The 16,473-nt window shown below is 43.5% G+C and overlaps 1 protein-coding gene across 1 annotated transcript in view; it reads right to left on the reverse strand.

Annotated features, from left to right (window-relative positions):
* Nucleotides 1–10,194, reverse strand: part of LOC142249432 (histo-blood group ABO system transferase 2-like) — a 59,010-nt gene extending 48,816 nt beyond the window's left edge. Inside the window, exon 1 of the mRNA XM_075321086.1 lies at nt 10,082–10,194. Coding sequence (XP_075177201.1) covers nt 10,082–10,167 — 86 coding nt within the window. The 5' untranslated portion in view covers nt 10,168–10,194. The remainder of the gene's footprint in view (nt 1–10,081) is intronic.
* Nucleotides 10,195–16,473: the final 6,279 nt, after the last annotated feature.

Consider the following 16,473-nt stretch of genomic DNA (forward strand, 5'->3'; position numbering starts at 1 on the left):
GACCTACCACCACCCCCACCCACACAATACACCTTGGGCGGCCCTTGGGACGGGGACGGAGCCGGGGCCTTGGGACGCTGAGGGCACATGGCCTTGAAGTGTCCAGGTAGGTTGCACTGGTGGCACCGTCTTGGTTCCGCCACGGGCCTGGAGAGGGGAGTTGAGGGGGACACCCCCTGCAGTCTAGGGGCAGGTGGGGCAGTCGCCGAATTCATCTTACCCCCTCTCCAGGTGCTGCTGGTGGCCGCTCTCCTGGCCTCAGGGGCCCGGTTGTTGGTGTAGTCATCGGCAAGGGCAGCTGTAGCCGTGGACCCCTTTGGCTTCTGGTCTCGGATGAACTGGCGGAGATCCTCAGGGCAGTTCCACAAGAGTTGCTCCGTGATGAACAAGTCCAGGATCTCCGGTCCGGTGGAAAGCTGCAGGCCTTGGGTCCAGTGGTCGGCAGCTCGGGCAAGTGCCCGCCGGTGGTCAGCCCAGGAGTCCTTTGGTCCCTTCTGTAGGCTCCGGAACTTCTTGCGGTAGGACTCTGGAGTGAGGTTGTACTGTTGGATCAGGGCCCGCTTGATGGTGTCGTAGCCCTGATCTGCCTCAGCGGGCAAGTCCCCAAGGATATCTAGGGCCTTACCCCTTAAACGGGGGGTCAGGTATTTGGCCCACTGGTCCTTGTTCAGATGGTGCTGCAAGCAAGTCCGTTCAAAAGCAGTCAAGAAAGAGTCCAAGTCTCCATCCTTCTCCAGCACTGGGAAGTCCTCAACACGGACCTTTGGAAGTTTGGTGTCTTGAAGGTCACGTGTGGCTGATGAGGGCCGGAGCTGAGCTAGCTGCAGCTGGTAGTCACGCTCTGCCTGGCGCTCTTCACGCGCTGCCTGCCGCTCCGCAGCCTCAGCCTCACGCGCTGCTTGCCGCTCTGCCCTGCGCTCTGCCAGGAGTCCCTTGTAGCCCTCCTGGTCTCCAGCCTGGAGAAGGGCCATAGCCATTTGAAGAAGGCTATCCGAGCCTCCCAGGCTCGGTGGAATGGCACGTGGTGATCTGCGGCCCGCTGCGGAGCCTGGTGATTCACTGTCCCTTGCAGAGCGGAGGGCTGGCATCTGGCTCGTTGAGGGCCCTTGGGTGAGCTGCTCCTCCTCTTGTCCAGCAGTGCCAGGTTGTGCAATGTCCTCTGCAGAACGGTTTTCTGGCGTCGAGCTCCTGGAGGACTCGTGGGCAACCTCCTCATTGCTGTCCACAGCACCGTCCTCCCTCTCTTCGGCTCCTGCCTTAGCATTGGCCAGTTGCATAGCTCTGCTCCTGGTGCCATCAGCCATTCTTGCAGACTTTTGGTCACTGACACAGAACTGACACCTGATGCCTCCACACACCTTACAGTATCTGCACTCTGACACTCTAGTGTTGAGCTAGTCTGAAGACCCCAGCAGCCACAGCTGCTGCAGGCAGTCTTTAGTGTCTGGGAGTATGGGTCTCACACTCACACACACTATTATCTCGATCCCACCGCTATGCCACCAATATGTCACAAACCACCGGGGGAGTCACTCAGAAATCCCCCGCGCTGGCTACCAGTACGTCACAATCGGGGGGTAACAAGTGGGGGTCACCCCTCCTTTATACCTCCCGACCGACAGACAGAGCACGTGACGCGCTCTCTAGCGCCCCTCTTATAGTCAGGCCAATTATGGAATTGCCCAACAATAAGCAAGGAGGCCGCTATACTACTTATGCCGATTATTGAAGGGTCCCCGGTGAGAGTAGGGTATATATTCCCCCGACCTCCGCGGGCGGAATATATAAAATCTCCCCGAATCTCACTGGCCTCCCCACAATAATCCTTGGCACAAACTCGCTGCCACCACTTGGCTGATATCACGCCTGGGGCATTTCCCAATGTCCTGCTCCCATAAAAAGGGTGTGCCGGCATCGTCCGCATGCAGAGACACCATTTTTATGGTTGCCATATTTATCGGAAATATGGCTTGCGAGATATGAACCATTTTTTACTGGAGTCGTTCTGTCTGGCTAGTTCCATAGCCTTGCTAATTAGCTAGCAGCTCCTACTACAGGGTGACGGCAGGGAGTCATCCTGTGTCCATTGTTCCCACACCACCTCATCTCCATATCACAGGACATGGCCATGGAGGTGTAAGTGGAACACTGAGAACAAGAAGGGAGGGGGCACTGCCAGGGAGTGATGAGGGATTATGACTGGAGTCATAATTCATCTTCATATCCCGGGATTTGCCTCACAGGGGTTAATGCCGCACATCAGCCAAAATGAAGATGTAGCACGTTGATGTTATAAACGTATTCTTTTATTCCATCGGTGTACGCGTTTCGAGAATATACCTCTTCTTCAGGACCAGTGCATCAACATAGTATACTATGTTGATGCACTGGTCCTGAAGAAGAGGTATATTCTCGAAACGCGTAGACCGATGGAATAAAATAATACGTTTATAACATCAACGTGCTACATCTTCATTTTGGCTGATGCGCGGCATTAACCCCCTTTTCACTCTGATTTGTATGCACATCCACGTGGGGCTGCAGCAGACGCCATCATCCTATGCTCTATCAGTGGTTGTGACTATCACAACCATTTCAGGTGAGTGTATTTTTCCTGATCTACCTCACTGATCTGTTGGTATTACACTATCAGCGCTCCTTATTTTTCAGCTTATACTATTTAAGTCATGTAATCTGATCACATGTGTCCTGTAATAGAAAGTGAATTCCTCATTTCTATGTGGTCCATTTTGGAAGGAGATTGCTCTGGAAGAAATTTGTTGTGTTGTGTGCAGCAGTGGTGTTTGCTGCACTGAAACTGCGTGGAATGTTTTACCTTTGCCTGTCTATTTCCGCTGTTTGTATTCCTACCTTTGTGTTTCTGTATTTTGGTGGTTAGTCTAGTAAGCGTGTTGGCCTACACATTAGCCAGAGTGAGTGTAGGGCTAGCTGAGCGCCTAAGGTATCCAGCTCAGCGACAGGTTGCAAGAAGTTGTATAGAGACACTACAAAGGTCAGCAATCAGCTTGAGGTGAGTTCAGGAAGTGCCCCCTCACCCCTCTCCCTAGCGTTAGGAACTTCCTTTGTATCGTAACCCCTGTGTTCCCTGTGTGTTATCTCTTCTGAGGGTTTACAAGGTATTGGGTAAACTCTGTTAGTCATGGGTGTGAGACTTAAGCATGTGAAATGCAGCTCAATGGGGTTGAGATCTGCTGATTGACTCAGCCATTGCAGAATAATTTACTTCTTTGCCTTAAAAAAAACTCCTGAGTTGCTTCCTTAATATGACTGGGTCAGTGTCAATCTGTACTGTGAAGCACTGTCCAATCAACCTTCCTGCATTTGGCTGAATCTGAGCAGAAGGGATAGCCTTGTACATTTCAGAATTAATCCAGCTGCTTCTGTTTTCACTCACATCATCAATAAACACTAGTGACCCATGGCCATTGGAAGCCATGCATGTCCAGCCATCACACTGCTTCCACCATGTGTTACAGAGGATGTGCTCTGCTTTGGATCATGAGCCGCTTCAAGCCTTCTGCAGACTTTCTTCCTCCCATCATTCTGGTACAGGTTGATCTTAGTTTCATCTGTCCAAAGAATGCTTTTCCAGAACTGGGCAGCTTCTTTAGATGTGGGTGGCAGGGTGGCTCAGTGGTTAGCACTGCAGTCTTGCAGCACTGGTGTCCTAGATTCAAATTTCCCCAAGGACAACATCTACAAGGAGTTTGTATGTTCTCACATTGTTTGTGTGACTTTCCTCCATGTTTTCCAGTTTCCTCCCACACTCCAAAAACATACTGATAGGGAATTTAGATTGTGAGCCCTAATGGGACATTGTTGCTAATGTATGTAAAGCGCTGCAGAACATGTTAGCACTATATGAAAAAATAAAGAGTATTATTATTATTACTATTATTATTATTTTTATGAGATAGAACATTAGAATATTTGAAGACATTGATCTTAGGTAAAATATAATGTCTTACAGTGATGGGCTTTGAACAAACAGAGAATAATCCATATCCTTAAATGATATAATGCAGGAAAAAGATGAGACAGTAGAAATATATTTTGCTCATTAGCAGATGACTTGGACATATATGGGATATTCTTCAAGAGACACACTTAATGTTACGGATATTGGCAACTGGTTTTGTGGGTGGACTAAAGAAACCAATCATGGAGGCAGAGCTGAAGGCCCTTACTGAGGCATGTAGAGCGGCAAAGGGTAAGACAGCCAATGTGTATGTCAATAGTAGATTTTCTTTTGGGATTTGTCATGATAATGGTCCAATATTGCGTAGTGAAGATAAAAGCTCATGCTCGAGCTGACATTGATTAAGACAGAGAAAATGTTGTGCAGATGCAGCAGTCAAGGAAGCAGCCAAAAGACCTAGCTGAGAGTCCAGCGCAAGTTCAGACCATGTGGCACCTGTCACTCCTGATATTCTTAAAATCCCTACAGAAACAGGTGGTTCAACAGGATGAGAAGGAGTGGAAGATGTAGAGAGCCCAGTAACTGAAGAAGGTTTGTGGAAAAAGAGCAGTAAACTTCATCTACCACAAGCTCTCTTCTTAATGATGGCCCAGGTAATGCATAGACTAATGCATTTGTCAAAAACAGCTATACATGCATTGGTAGACAAGGATGGGTGGCACCAGGGTTCATTACCCAGGCAGCCAAGTGCACCCACAGAGAAAAAATTGTATCCGCTCACCTGCAGCCGGAGGAGACCACTGCATCCAGGACTCGTGCAAAGAAAGAAAAGGTGTCAGTCTTGTACATAGAAAGATCCGAGGTTCCAGCAACAAAGTCCTGGAGGATAAATATTAAAATTGTAGAAATTTATTTATAACATATTAAAAAGTCCAAGCATGGTTCACGCTCAGAACCATGCTTGGACTTTTTAATAAGTTATAAATAAATTTCTACAATTTTAATATTTATCCTCCAGGACTTTGTTGCTGGAACCTCGGATCTTAGCCAAGTGAACTCAGTCTTGCATGACGCGTGTCAGACACAATGTAGTAAAAATTGTAAAACTCTGCAAAAACACACCCCTCTTCTGCTCTACCCATTTCAGAGATTGCAGATTGGCTATATACAGCTACCATGAGTGGGTGTATATGAGTTTTTGCTTGTTTGTGTTTATCTCTTTTAAGGTTGGCCTGAGGCTTATCCGGTACCGAAACCTACAGCTAAGTTTACTACTCAAAATCTCATGAAGGAGGTGGTACATAGATATGAGCTTCCTGAAGTGATCGAAAGTGATATAGGTACACATTTTACAGGAGAGGTTATGAGAAAGATTTTACAGTCTTTACGAAGGCTTTCCACACTCCTTATCATCCACAGTGTAGTGGGAAGGTGGAAAGACTAAATGGGACAATAAATTTAAAGATTCAAAAGGAAAAAGAGAAGACAGGCAAGCCATGGACAGAATGGTTGCCTTTAGCTCTTTTCTCAATGAGCTACGCTCCATGCAAAAAAAATTAGCTCTCTCTCCAGATGAGATACTTTTTTGGTTCTGCATCAAGAACAGGACTATACTCTCTCCAGTCACTTCAGATGCAGCACGATAACATGACCAGCTATGTACAAGCCTTGCATAATCGACTAACCAATATGCATAAATAAGCGTTTGGAACACATTATCTCAAGCCAGAAGACTGGGTTGTCCTAAAAGACACACTAGGAAAATCCTTGAACCAAGATTTGACGGTCCATTCCAGGTTCTCCTAACTACAGAAACTTCAGTGAAGCTTGAAGGATAAATGATTTGGATTCACGCCAGCCATTGTAAAAGAGTCATACCACAAGAACAATGATGATCTTTTTGCCTGTTCTACTAGGAATAATGGCCCTATTGCCCTTACAAATGACATTGAATGAGTTTCTGAATGATGATGGGGATTGTGTAAACGTCACCTTAAAAAATCTAATATCAGGTTTTACCTCAAATGACACTCAGTACCAGGAAAAGATGAGGAACATATTAAGCACCACCTTGTTAGCTAAATAGATTGCTACTATATTCAATAACAGTGGTGGGAGTATCAGAGAGTTTGTATATTATATGTGGACATTAGGCTTATAAATGGCTACCTAACAATTTCACAGGAGTTTGCACACTGGCTTTTCTGATCCCTTCAACCTTTATAGTGCCTCACTCTAAAGTAAATGTAAAGACAATCCCTATACACACATTGTAAAGACGAGCTGCAAAGAACACACCCATACCAAGTGGTAAACCGCATCTCGTAGAAATGGGGATGGTCAATGCCTTTTTAGTGCCTTATTTATTGACCCTTCTATAACTCAAATGTGGGATAAGTTGGTGGAAACAACTGATTATCTTGATGACCAGCTCTTATAGGTCCTTGATGTCCTCAATACATCTAATGTCATACAGAAACAGATAATTGTAGTTACTAACCAATACAACATAGTACTAAACTATCTCACAGCAAAAGAAGGTGGACTGTGTCAGATCATAGGTTCTACATGTTGTCATTATATTGACCTTAAGGAAATTGTGGTTACAGGAACACTACGTAACTAAAGACTCATGATGGGGAAAAACATTCTTTTTTCTGAATCCAGCCAATTGTTTAAAAGAAACCAAAATAATGAGCCAGAGCATGAGTTGGTATGCATCTGTCGCGGGCGGGGAGGACGCCGCCGCTGCACGCTCGCTAACGCTCGGATCCGGCGCTGCTGCTGCTTGGTGGCTCGAGCGGTGGGCCGGATCTGGGGACTCGAGCGGTGCTCCTCGCCCGTGAGTGAAAGAGGTGGTTGGTTTGGGGGATTTAGTCCGTGACGCCACCCACGGGTCGTGGTGAAGATGGGCACCACCGCTGCTGGTGACGGGGATCCCGGGAGCGATGGTAGGGAGCAGCTGGGATGTTGTTTTCCCCCTCCGTGGGTAGGGGTCGGTGGTCCCGGGGCCTGGTGATGTGACGGGGAGGCTGGGTTGGTGAGGTGCAGGGTTGCAGGGACAGCGCGGCGTGGTGCCGGATGGCACGGGTGTACTCATTCAGTAAGAGATGCAGAAAGTCCTCGGTAAACCAAACGGCTGGATGGACGGGTCCCGCAGCCGGCTGCAGTGTCTCTCCCCGGACAGGTGATGGAGGCTGTCTTTCCTTGCACCTTGATGTACTTGATTGACTACTATGGATCCCCAACGGTAGTTCGCTCCCCAGTGTATGGATGCCGGAGGAGCCCGTTTGCCCGCAGGCGCTGGCCCTTGGGTCTCTAGCCTTAGGCGGTAGCTGTATACCCTCAAGGTGTGGGCGGTTGCCTTCTATCGGGTCTTTGGCTGTTAGGAAACCCCTGGGGTTCCGGTCACACTCGGATTTGACTATTGTCGGTGGCTCCAAGCCTGGTCAGGGTCCGATGGCCCTGCCTGTGTATGCTGGCTTCACTTTGCTCCCCGGTCGGTACCGGGGGGCCAACCCCCGACTCCGGTCCTACGGTTCCACGTTGCTTCACCACTCCTGCAGACGGCCACCACCGTCTGCCAACCTTGCTGTCAGTGCCTGGGCCACAAACCCAGACACTCAAGTGCTTGCTCCTCTCACTTCAAACTCCAACACTCAACTGTCACTTTTCCCACCTCCAGGCCTGTGAACTCCTCGGTGGGTGGGGCCAACCTCTTGGCTCCGCCCCACCTGGTGTGGACATCAGACCCTGGAGGGAGGCATCAAGGGTTTTGTGTTTGGCTGGTGTCACTGTCTAATGGGGGTGGGGGTGTTTGTGTGTTATCTGTGACGACCTGGCTAGTCCAGGGCGCCCCACATGCATATACAGTAAATGCAGTTCACACTGGCCATAAGACAAAGCAAACCCAAGATAAAAATAATATGGACATCTACCCTGCTGTAACTAAATAAAAGCATAGTGCATATAAATAAACATGGGGTACTTAGTAAACACTATTTTTGGTCAAAAAAGCATATAGCCATCCCACCGCGACAAGGTGAACCCAAATCAGGACGGTAACTCACACACTCTAGTATTAAAACCTCACCATGTGTCAGGAGACATAAATGTAAATAAGGGCAAAGAGTGACTGGGTCTCAACTATGGACACAGTCATGGGAGGTACTATAGATGAAATGCTCAGTACAAATAGGGTGTAGCCCCCTTTTCATTGAGTGGGGCATTTCATCTATAGTGCCTCCCATGACTCAGCCATAAGTTCACTAGATGAGTGTTAGGTGAGTTTTTGAAGTTGCATATATTCTCTGAGAAAAAAACAGCATCCTACATATTCAGCAAAGTGGAAGGGATTTATAAAAGTCTCATGGCCACTGTGCTTTTTATGCAGTGTAAACTGACCTTCCATTTGATATAGGAATACTGCAGAAAATCCATCAAAATCAAAACCCCACCAATGCTCATTGTAGGAATGTAACTTTCTGAAGTTACAACTTCTACGAGTACAACTTTCTAATATCATTTGTGTTAAACTTTTTGCATTTCTTATGATATTTGTTTGCTGTCGGTGAATGAGAGCAGTCTTTATTGTCATCGGAGGAGACTGCCTGTAGTTAACGAGCCCTGCACTTGGAGAAGAAAAGGAGACAGACTATAAAAAAACCTATTAGGACATTATGGGGCTCAAGCAGCTATTGAACATGATCAGATGGGGCTTTAGAAGAAATGAGCAAGGATGTTTCCATCCACTGACAACAAGAAATTCTTAAAATGGCAATAAAGTTTACAACTAGGTATATTAGAAGGCTGCAAAACTGTAGTAAATAAACGGTTATTTTTATATGCAGATACAAGTAATTGAGAAAATATGCCAAGAGATTAATTTCTACAATACTCAATTATTCCATTAAGCAGGAAGGATTAAATCAGTATATATACAAGTGCATCTCAATAAATTAGAATATCATCACAAAGTTAATTTATATCAGTAATTCAATACAAAAAGGAAATTCATATATTATATAGATTCATTACACACATAGGGATCTATTCCTATATATTATATAGAGTCATTACACACATAGTGATCTATTCCTATATATTATATAGAGTCATTACACACATAGTGATCTATTCCTATATATTATATAGAGTAATTACACACATAGTCATCTATTCCTATATATTATATAGAGTCATTACACACAGAGGGATCTATTCCTATATATTATATAGAGTCATTACACACATAGTGATCTATTCCTATATATTATATAGAGTCATTACACACATAGTGATCTATTCCTATATATTATATAGAGTCATTACACACAGAGGGATCTATTCCTATATATTATATAGAGTCATTACACACAGAGGGATCTATTCCTATATATTATATAGAGTCATTACACACATAGTGATCTATTCCTATATATTATATAGAGTAATTACACACATAGTCATCTATTCCTATATATTATATAGAGTCATTACACACATAGTGATCTATTCCTATATATTATATAGAGTCATTACACACAGAGGGATCAATTTCTATATATTATATAGAGTCATTACACACAGAGGGATCTATTTCTATATATTATATAGAGTCATTACACACAGAGGGATCAATTTCTATATATTATATAGAGTCATTACACACAGAGGGATCTATCTCTATATATTATATAGTCATTACACACAGAGGGATCTATTCCTATATATTATATAGAGTCATTACACACAGAGGGATCTATTCCTATATATTATATAGAGTCATTACACAGAGAGGGATCTATTTATAGTGTTTATTTCTGTTGATGTTGATGATTATGGCTTATTGATTGAGATGCACTTGTATGTGTAATGTGTATGTATGTGTGTGTGTATATATGTGTGTGTGTATGTGTAATATGTATGTATGTGTATGTATAATGTGTATGTATGTGTGTGTATGTGTAATGTGTATGTATATGTGTGTATGTGTGTGTATGTGCGTGTGTGTGTGTATGTGTAATGTGTATGTGTAATGTGTATGTGTATGTGTAATGTGTATGTATGTGTGTCTGTTTTAAATACATGCAAACTTACAAATAAATAAAAAGGCAACTAAAATACACAGAAATTACTTACCAAAATCCCACGATAAAGAGTATGAACACGACCAGGCCTCCAATAATATAAGACCTGGGAGGCAGCATGTTCTTATAAGACGCCATGTGTTTATTCTGGGTGAGTGTCAGAGTTACAGCTTCTTACATGCAAAAGGGAAGAAAAAAAAAAAAGTAGAGCTCTCAGAAAGTTAATGTACACTATTCTCTGATTTTCAAAGAACAATGAGTTCATTTCTCATGTAGCAGCCAAGCAAAGATGTAATCTCTCCTCTTTCTCCTCCTTCTAGTGCTTCAACTACATTTTAACCACACTCATACTCCTAGAACTTACAGTATGTCATAAAAGTGAGTACACATTTTTGTATAGTGTGTCCACCCATATCCTGTCCACAGCCATTAACTTGAGAACGGCGGCAGCTATAGGAATAGAAGTGGTGTCTAGGTATAGTAAACTAGCCATGCGCTACGCAATGAAACCACCTATAGCGCCACCTGGTGGAAAACAACGGAGTTACCATTTTTATCTCGAAAACGGAACAAGATAGAGAAAAAAAGTGAAGTACAAAGTTGTAGGGCATCATCAATTCAATACAAATCGACACCTTGCATACAGAAATGCTATGATATGAAACCCATGACCCCCCCAAAAAAATTGAATGCTGTTCACGCATATGGCGCTCATTTAAGTCTGATGCTCAAAGCGACCCCCGTCAGCTGCAATGTACATCTGGACTCTGCACAGCATACTGTATCTTGCTGCACGCTGTGCAATATGGTAGGTGACACGTTTGCACAAGCATGTGTGATACATCATTGTAGGTCCTGCAATGTTGGTGGAGGGGTCGCATACACCTGCTGTTTGATGTGACTCCACAGAAAGAAGTCTAATGGGGGTCAGGACAGGTGAGCGTGGAGGCCACTCCACGCAGCCACCATTCCTAATGACTTGTAGGAAGGTCTCCGTGAGTTATCGGTTCACGTCCTCAGCCTTGTGAGTTTTACACATTCTAATCACAGCATTTCTGTATGCAAGGTGTCGATTCATATTGAGTTGATGATGACCTACAACTTTGTAACTCACTTTTTTCTCTATCTCGTTCCATTTTCGAGATAAAAATGCTAACTCCGTTGTTTTCCACCAAGTGGCGCTATAGGTGTTTTCATTGCGTAGCGCATGGCTACTTTACTATACTTAGGGCGGCTTTGCACGTTGCGACATCGCAAGCCGATGCTGCGATATCGCACGCGATAGTCCCCGCCCCCGTCGCAGGTACGATATCATGTGATAGCTGGCGTAGCGAACATTATCGCTACGCCAGCATCACATGCACTCACCTGCCCTGCGACCGTCGCTCTGGCCGGCGACCCGCCTCCTTCCTAAGGGGGCTGGTCATGCGGCGTCATAGCGACATCACACGGCAGGTGGCCAATAGCGGCGGAGAGGCGGAGATGAGCAGTATGTAAACATCCCGCCCACCTCCTTCCTTCCGCATATCCTACGAAAGCCGCGGTGACGCCGGTAGGAGATGTTCCTCGCTCCTGCGACTTCACACACAGCGATGTGTGCTGCCGCAGGAGCGAGGAACAACATCGGACCGTCGCATCAGCGTAATTATGGATTACGCCGACGGTGTACCGATGATACGATTACGACGATTTTGCGCTCGTTAATCGTATCATCTAGGCTTTACACACTACGATGTCGCATGCGATGCCGGAAGTGCGTCACTTTCAATTTGACCCCACCGACATTGCACCTGCGATGTCGTAGTGTGCAAAGCCCGCCTTAGACTCCACTTCTATGCCTATAGCTGCCGCCATTCTCAAGTTAATGGCGGTGGACAGGATATGAGTGGAGACACTGTATAGTTTATTATATCTTTTCATGGGAGGATATGACACTGTAACACAATATACAGTATTCAGTGTGTTGGTTGTGTAACAGTGTAAGTTTGGTGCCCTCTAAATAACTCAACACACAGGCAATATTGTGTAAACCACTGGCAAAAAGTGAGTACACCCCTAAGTGAAAACGGCCCAATTAGAAATTTTCCTTCTCCGATTTCACGTGACTCATTAGTGTTACAAGGTCTCAGGTGTGAATGGAGAGCAGGTGTGTTACATTTGGTGTTATCACTCCTCATGGCAAAGAATTCTCTAGGGATATGAAAAAAAGAATTGTTGCTCTGCATGAAGATGGCCTAGACTATAAGAAGATTGCAACATTGTGAAACTCAGATGCAGCATGGTGGCCAAGACCATACAGCGGTATAACAAGACAGATTCCCCTCAGAACAAACCTTGCCATGGTCAACTAAAGAAGCTGAGTGCAGCATCATATCATAGGTTATCTTTTCAAAATAGACTTATGAGTGTTGCCAGCAGGTTAAAGGGGTGGGGGTCAGCCTGTCAATGATCAGACTATATGCCGCACACTGCATCAGATTGGTCCACATGACTGGGGTCCCAGAAGGAAGCCTCTTCTAAAGATGATGCACAAGAAAGCCCATAAATAGTTTGCTGAAGGCAAGCAGACTAAGGACATGGATTGCTAGAATCATGTCCTGTGATCTGATGAGACCAAGATAAACTTATTTGTTTCAGATGGTGTCAAGCATGTGAGGTGGTAACCAGGGGAGGAGTACAAAGACAAGTGTGTCTTACCTACAGTCAAGCATGGTGGTGGGAGTGTCATGGTTTGGGGCTAAATGAGTGCTGCCAGCTATGTGGAGCTACAGTTCATTTAGGGAATCATGAATGCCAACATGTACTGTGACATGCAGAAGCAGAGAAAATGAACTAAACAAGGGGTTTAGTTTGTAAATGAAGTCACGTTTGCTGGGTTCTGCTTATCTGGCACTTCAGGGGCTCTCCTAATATAACATAGCACCTGCAAACCATTCCAGCAAAATCTGCCCTCTAATATGGCACTCCTTCCCTTCTGAGCTTTAAATTGTGCCTAAAAAGTAGTTTCTAACCACATATGGGGAATTGCCGAACATAGGGAAAATTGCGTAAAAACTATTTGGTCCATTTTTTTTCTATTAGATCTTTTAAAAACTAGAGAGTAAAGCAACATTTTAACGGAAAAAATGTAATTTTTCATTTTCACAGCCCAATGTTATACAATTCCTTAATCACATGAGGGTTTAAAATAGTAGTTTCCACAATGGGGGTCAATTGTGGAAGATTTCTGCTGTTCACAGGATACCCTAAGGTGACATGGCATACACAATCTATTCTAACAAAAATTACACACCAAAATTCAAATAGTTACCGTTTGCCCAAAGAGTTTCTTGGGGTTTCCTTTTCTCTTGTTACCCTTGTAAAAATGAAAAATTGGGGCTACAGTAACATTTTCACAGAAAATTGTAATACTTCATTTTGACAGCCAAATATTCTAAAATTCTGAGAAAGAGCAATGGGTTCAATATGCTCATCACACTCCTACATGAATTGCTTTAGGGGTGTAGTTTCCAAAATAGTGTCATTTGGGGGGGGGGGGGTTCTACTGTTTTGGCACCTCAACATGTCGCAGAGCTCCCGTCTAGAATCTATTCCAGCCAATTTTGCACTCCGAAAGTCAAACAGTACTCTTTCCATTCTGAGCCCTTCAGTGTGCCAAACAGTAGATTCTGACCACAAACGGGGCATCAGCAAACTCAGGTAAAAATGCACAAGTTGTGGGGTACATGTTATTTTGTTTCCCTTATGAAAATCAAACATTTTGAACTAGAGCTATTTTTTTAAATGGAAAACAAGTAATCTCTCATTCTTCAAGACAAAATGTTCATGGACCAATGTTATATAATTCCGCACATCACCTGTTAGATTAAAATGCTCACTATACTCCTAAATTACTCAAGGCAAGCACTTTCCAAATTGTTGCCATTTGTGGAACATGGCATCTGCAAGCTGATCCAGAAAAGGTTGTTGTGCGCCCAAACAGTAGTTTCTGACGACATGTGGGCATCAGCATACTCAGGATAAAATTGGCACCACAATCTGTTTTGCAATTTTTCTTGTTATCCTTGTGAAGATGTGAAATTTGGGGCTAAAGCAACAGATTTGTGGTAAAAAATGTAATATATAATTTTCACTACCCAATATTATAAAACTCTGTGAAGCACCTGTAGGTTCAACGTGATAATTACACCCATCTATAAATTCTTTAAGGGGTGTAGTTTCCAAAATGGAGTAATTTGTGTGGGGGGGGTTCTGCTGCTTTGACACCTCAGGGGTTCTGCAAATGGAACCTGCCATCCACGATCTTTTTTAGCTTTTTTAGCTCGCCTTTCTCCATGCCCTGTTGTGTGCTCCAACCATATATAGAGCATTGGTGTACTCAGGAGAAATAGCACAACACATTTTGGGATCTATTTTCTACTTACACATTTTGGAACATGAAAGTTTGGGGGTTAAAGTGACATTTTTGTAAAAAAAGAAACTTCAATTTTTTTTCCTCCTAATCTGCATCAATTTCAACACCTGAAGGATTAACAAACTTTCATTTTTTAAACTTTCAGCTCTGAATACAATTAGGGGTGCAGATTTTAAACTGGTGTATTGTTTTTGGGGGGTTCTGACACAGTGTCACAACTGTCAAGGCCATCTCCCTGTTTTTGGAGACTAATGGCAGCTTGAGGACTGGAGCCTCTAATCTCTATTTGGGACTCTGCATTTAAATGTTGTTTTGTTTCCATTGGTTCAGAAGTAGTTAATGCCAGTTTTTCTGTTTGCAGCTCTCGTGTAGTTAAGGTCAGCTGCACCTGCTCTTTAGACACACCCTATTGTGTTTACATAGCTAGGTCTCCTAACAAGCTTTGTTGAGTATATAAAGCCTTTTGTATGCAAGCCGCCTTGGTGGAAGGAGCTGCTGTGGATTCTCCTAAAGTCATATCCTCTCAATGTTGGTTGTTTATCTGTTTGTCTCCCCCTACCCTTTTGTCTTTTTAGTGCAACAATGGGTCTAGTGAACCTCACCTGCCTCTCACTAGCTAGGGCATCTATAGGGTTTCCCAGGGACTCGGGGTGCTGCTCTGCAACAGTTGCGCACACTGTGCAGGGACTGACTAGGAAAGTAGGGACAGCTACAAGTGAGGATAGGAAGTTTACCTTCCCAAGGAAGGTCTACCTTCCCAGTAGTCCCAGGGTGCACTATTGTTATTGTTTCCCCGGAGTCCTCCTTGTCTGTGGTGTTTTTGAGGTGTGTTTTTTGTTGTGCTTCAGACTTCAGTTGGTTTGAACACACTTACTACACTTGTTGTGTGACACATAGGTCCCTCAAAGTCACTTCAAAAGTGAAAAGTTCATTAAAAAAATAGGTTTTCCAAATTTTATTGCTAAAAATAATGAAAAATTGCTGCAAAACATTGAATCCTTCAGAAAAAAAGGTAAATTAAGAATGATGATTATGTAAAGTAGAGCGAATATAGTAGAGCGAATATAGATAACTTTGTAATATACTGTATCTTAAAAAACATGCTACTTTTTCCACTAAGTGATATAGACCCAGTGTTGCTGATTTCCTGTAAATGATTTATCTCATTACTAGTGTTGAGCGGATCCGAACTGTAAAAATCCGGATCCACGCGGTTTCAGCGTCCGATCCGGGACCGGCCCGGATGCGGGAATCCGGCTGCACGATCCGGATCCGGGATATTTTTTTTTTTTTCTCTCTCTCGCTCCTCCCTCCTCTCTCCTCTCTCCCCTCTCCCCTCTCCCCTCTCCCCTCTCCCCTTCTCCTCTCTCCTCTCTCTCTCTCTCTCCTTCTTTTCCAACCCGCGACGGATCCGCCGGACCCGGATTATTAGAAATCCACTCAACTCTACTTATTACCCAATGGGGAGAACAACCATAAGAAATATTTTTATTTGATGCAAAAAACAATACAATAATCTGATAAATAAATAGAGACTTTTAGTCATAAAAATAAAAAGTTTATTAAAATGAAAAAAAAATCATAAAAAATATTTAAAGAATGAAAATAATTGCAGGAATGATACAATGCTCACATAATACGTTAATTAGCAGGTATAAATGACCAAGGCGGGAAACTGTTATTCACAATATTAAAGTGCTAGTGCTATTAAATATATATATTTTTTTCCAATACAGTGTAGGGGGGAATTAAAACCAACCCAAAAAATTGATGATATACTATAAAGACTAAAGTGCTAGTGTCAATAAATATATTGTATTTAATTTTAATTTAGTAATGATAGGTATTAAAATTGGCCAAAATAAATAAAGGTATATTAAACAGCAGTAAATAAATAGAAAGCAATTCTCAAATGAGATTAACAAATACAATTCATTATACTATAGATACAAGAAATAGTATAGAAAACCGAATGGTCAGGTTAGCAAATGCCATCATATATAGTAGCGAACATTATAGAAAATAGTTCT

This window comes from Anomaloglossus baeobatrachus, chromosome 8 (assembly GCF_048569485.1).
Source record: "Anomaloglossus baeobatrachus isolate aAnoBae1 chromosome 8, aAnoBae1.hap1, whole genome shotgun sequence".
NCBI lineage: Eukaryota > Metazoa > Chordata > Amphibia > Anura > Aromobatidae > Anomaloglossus > Anomaloglossus baeobatrachus.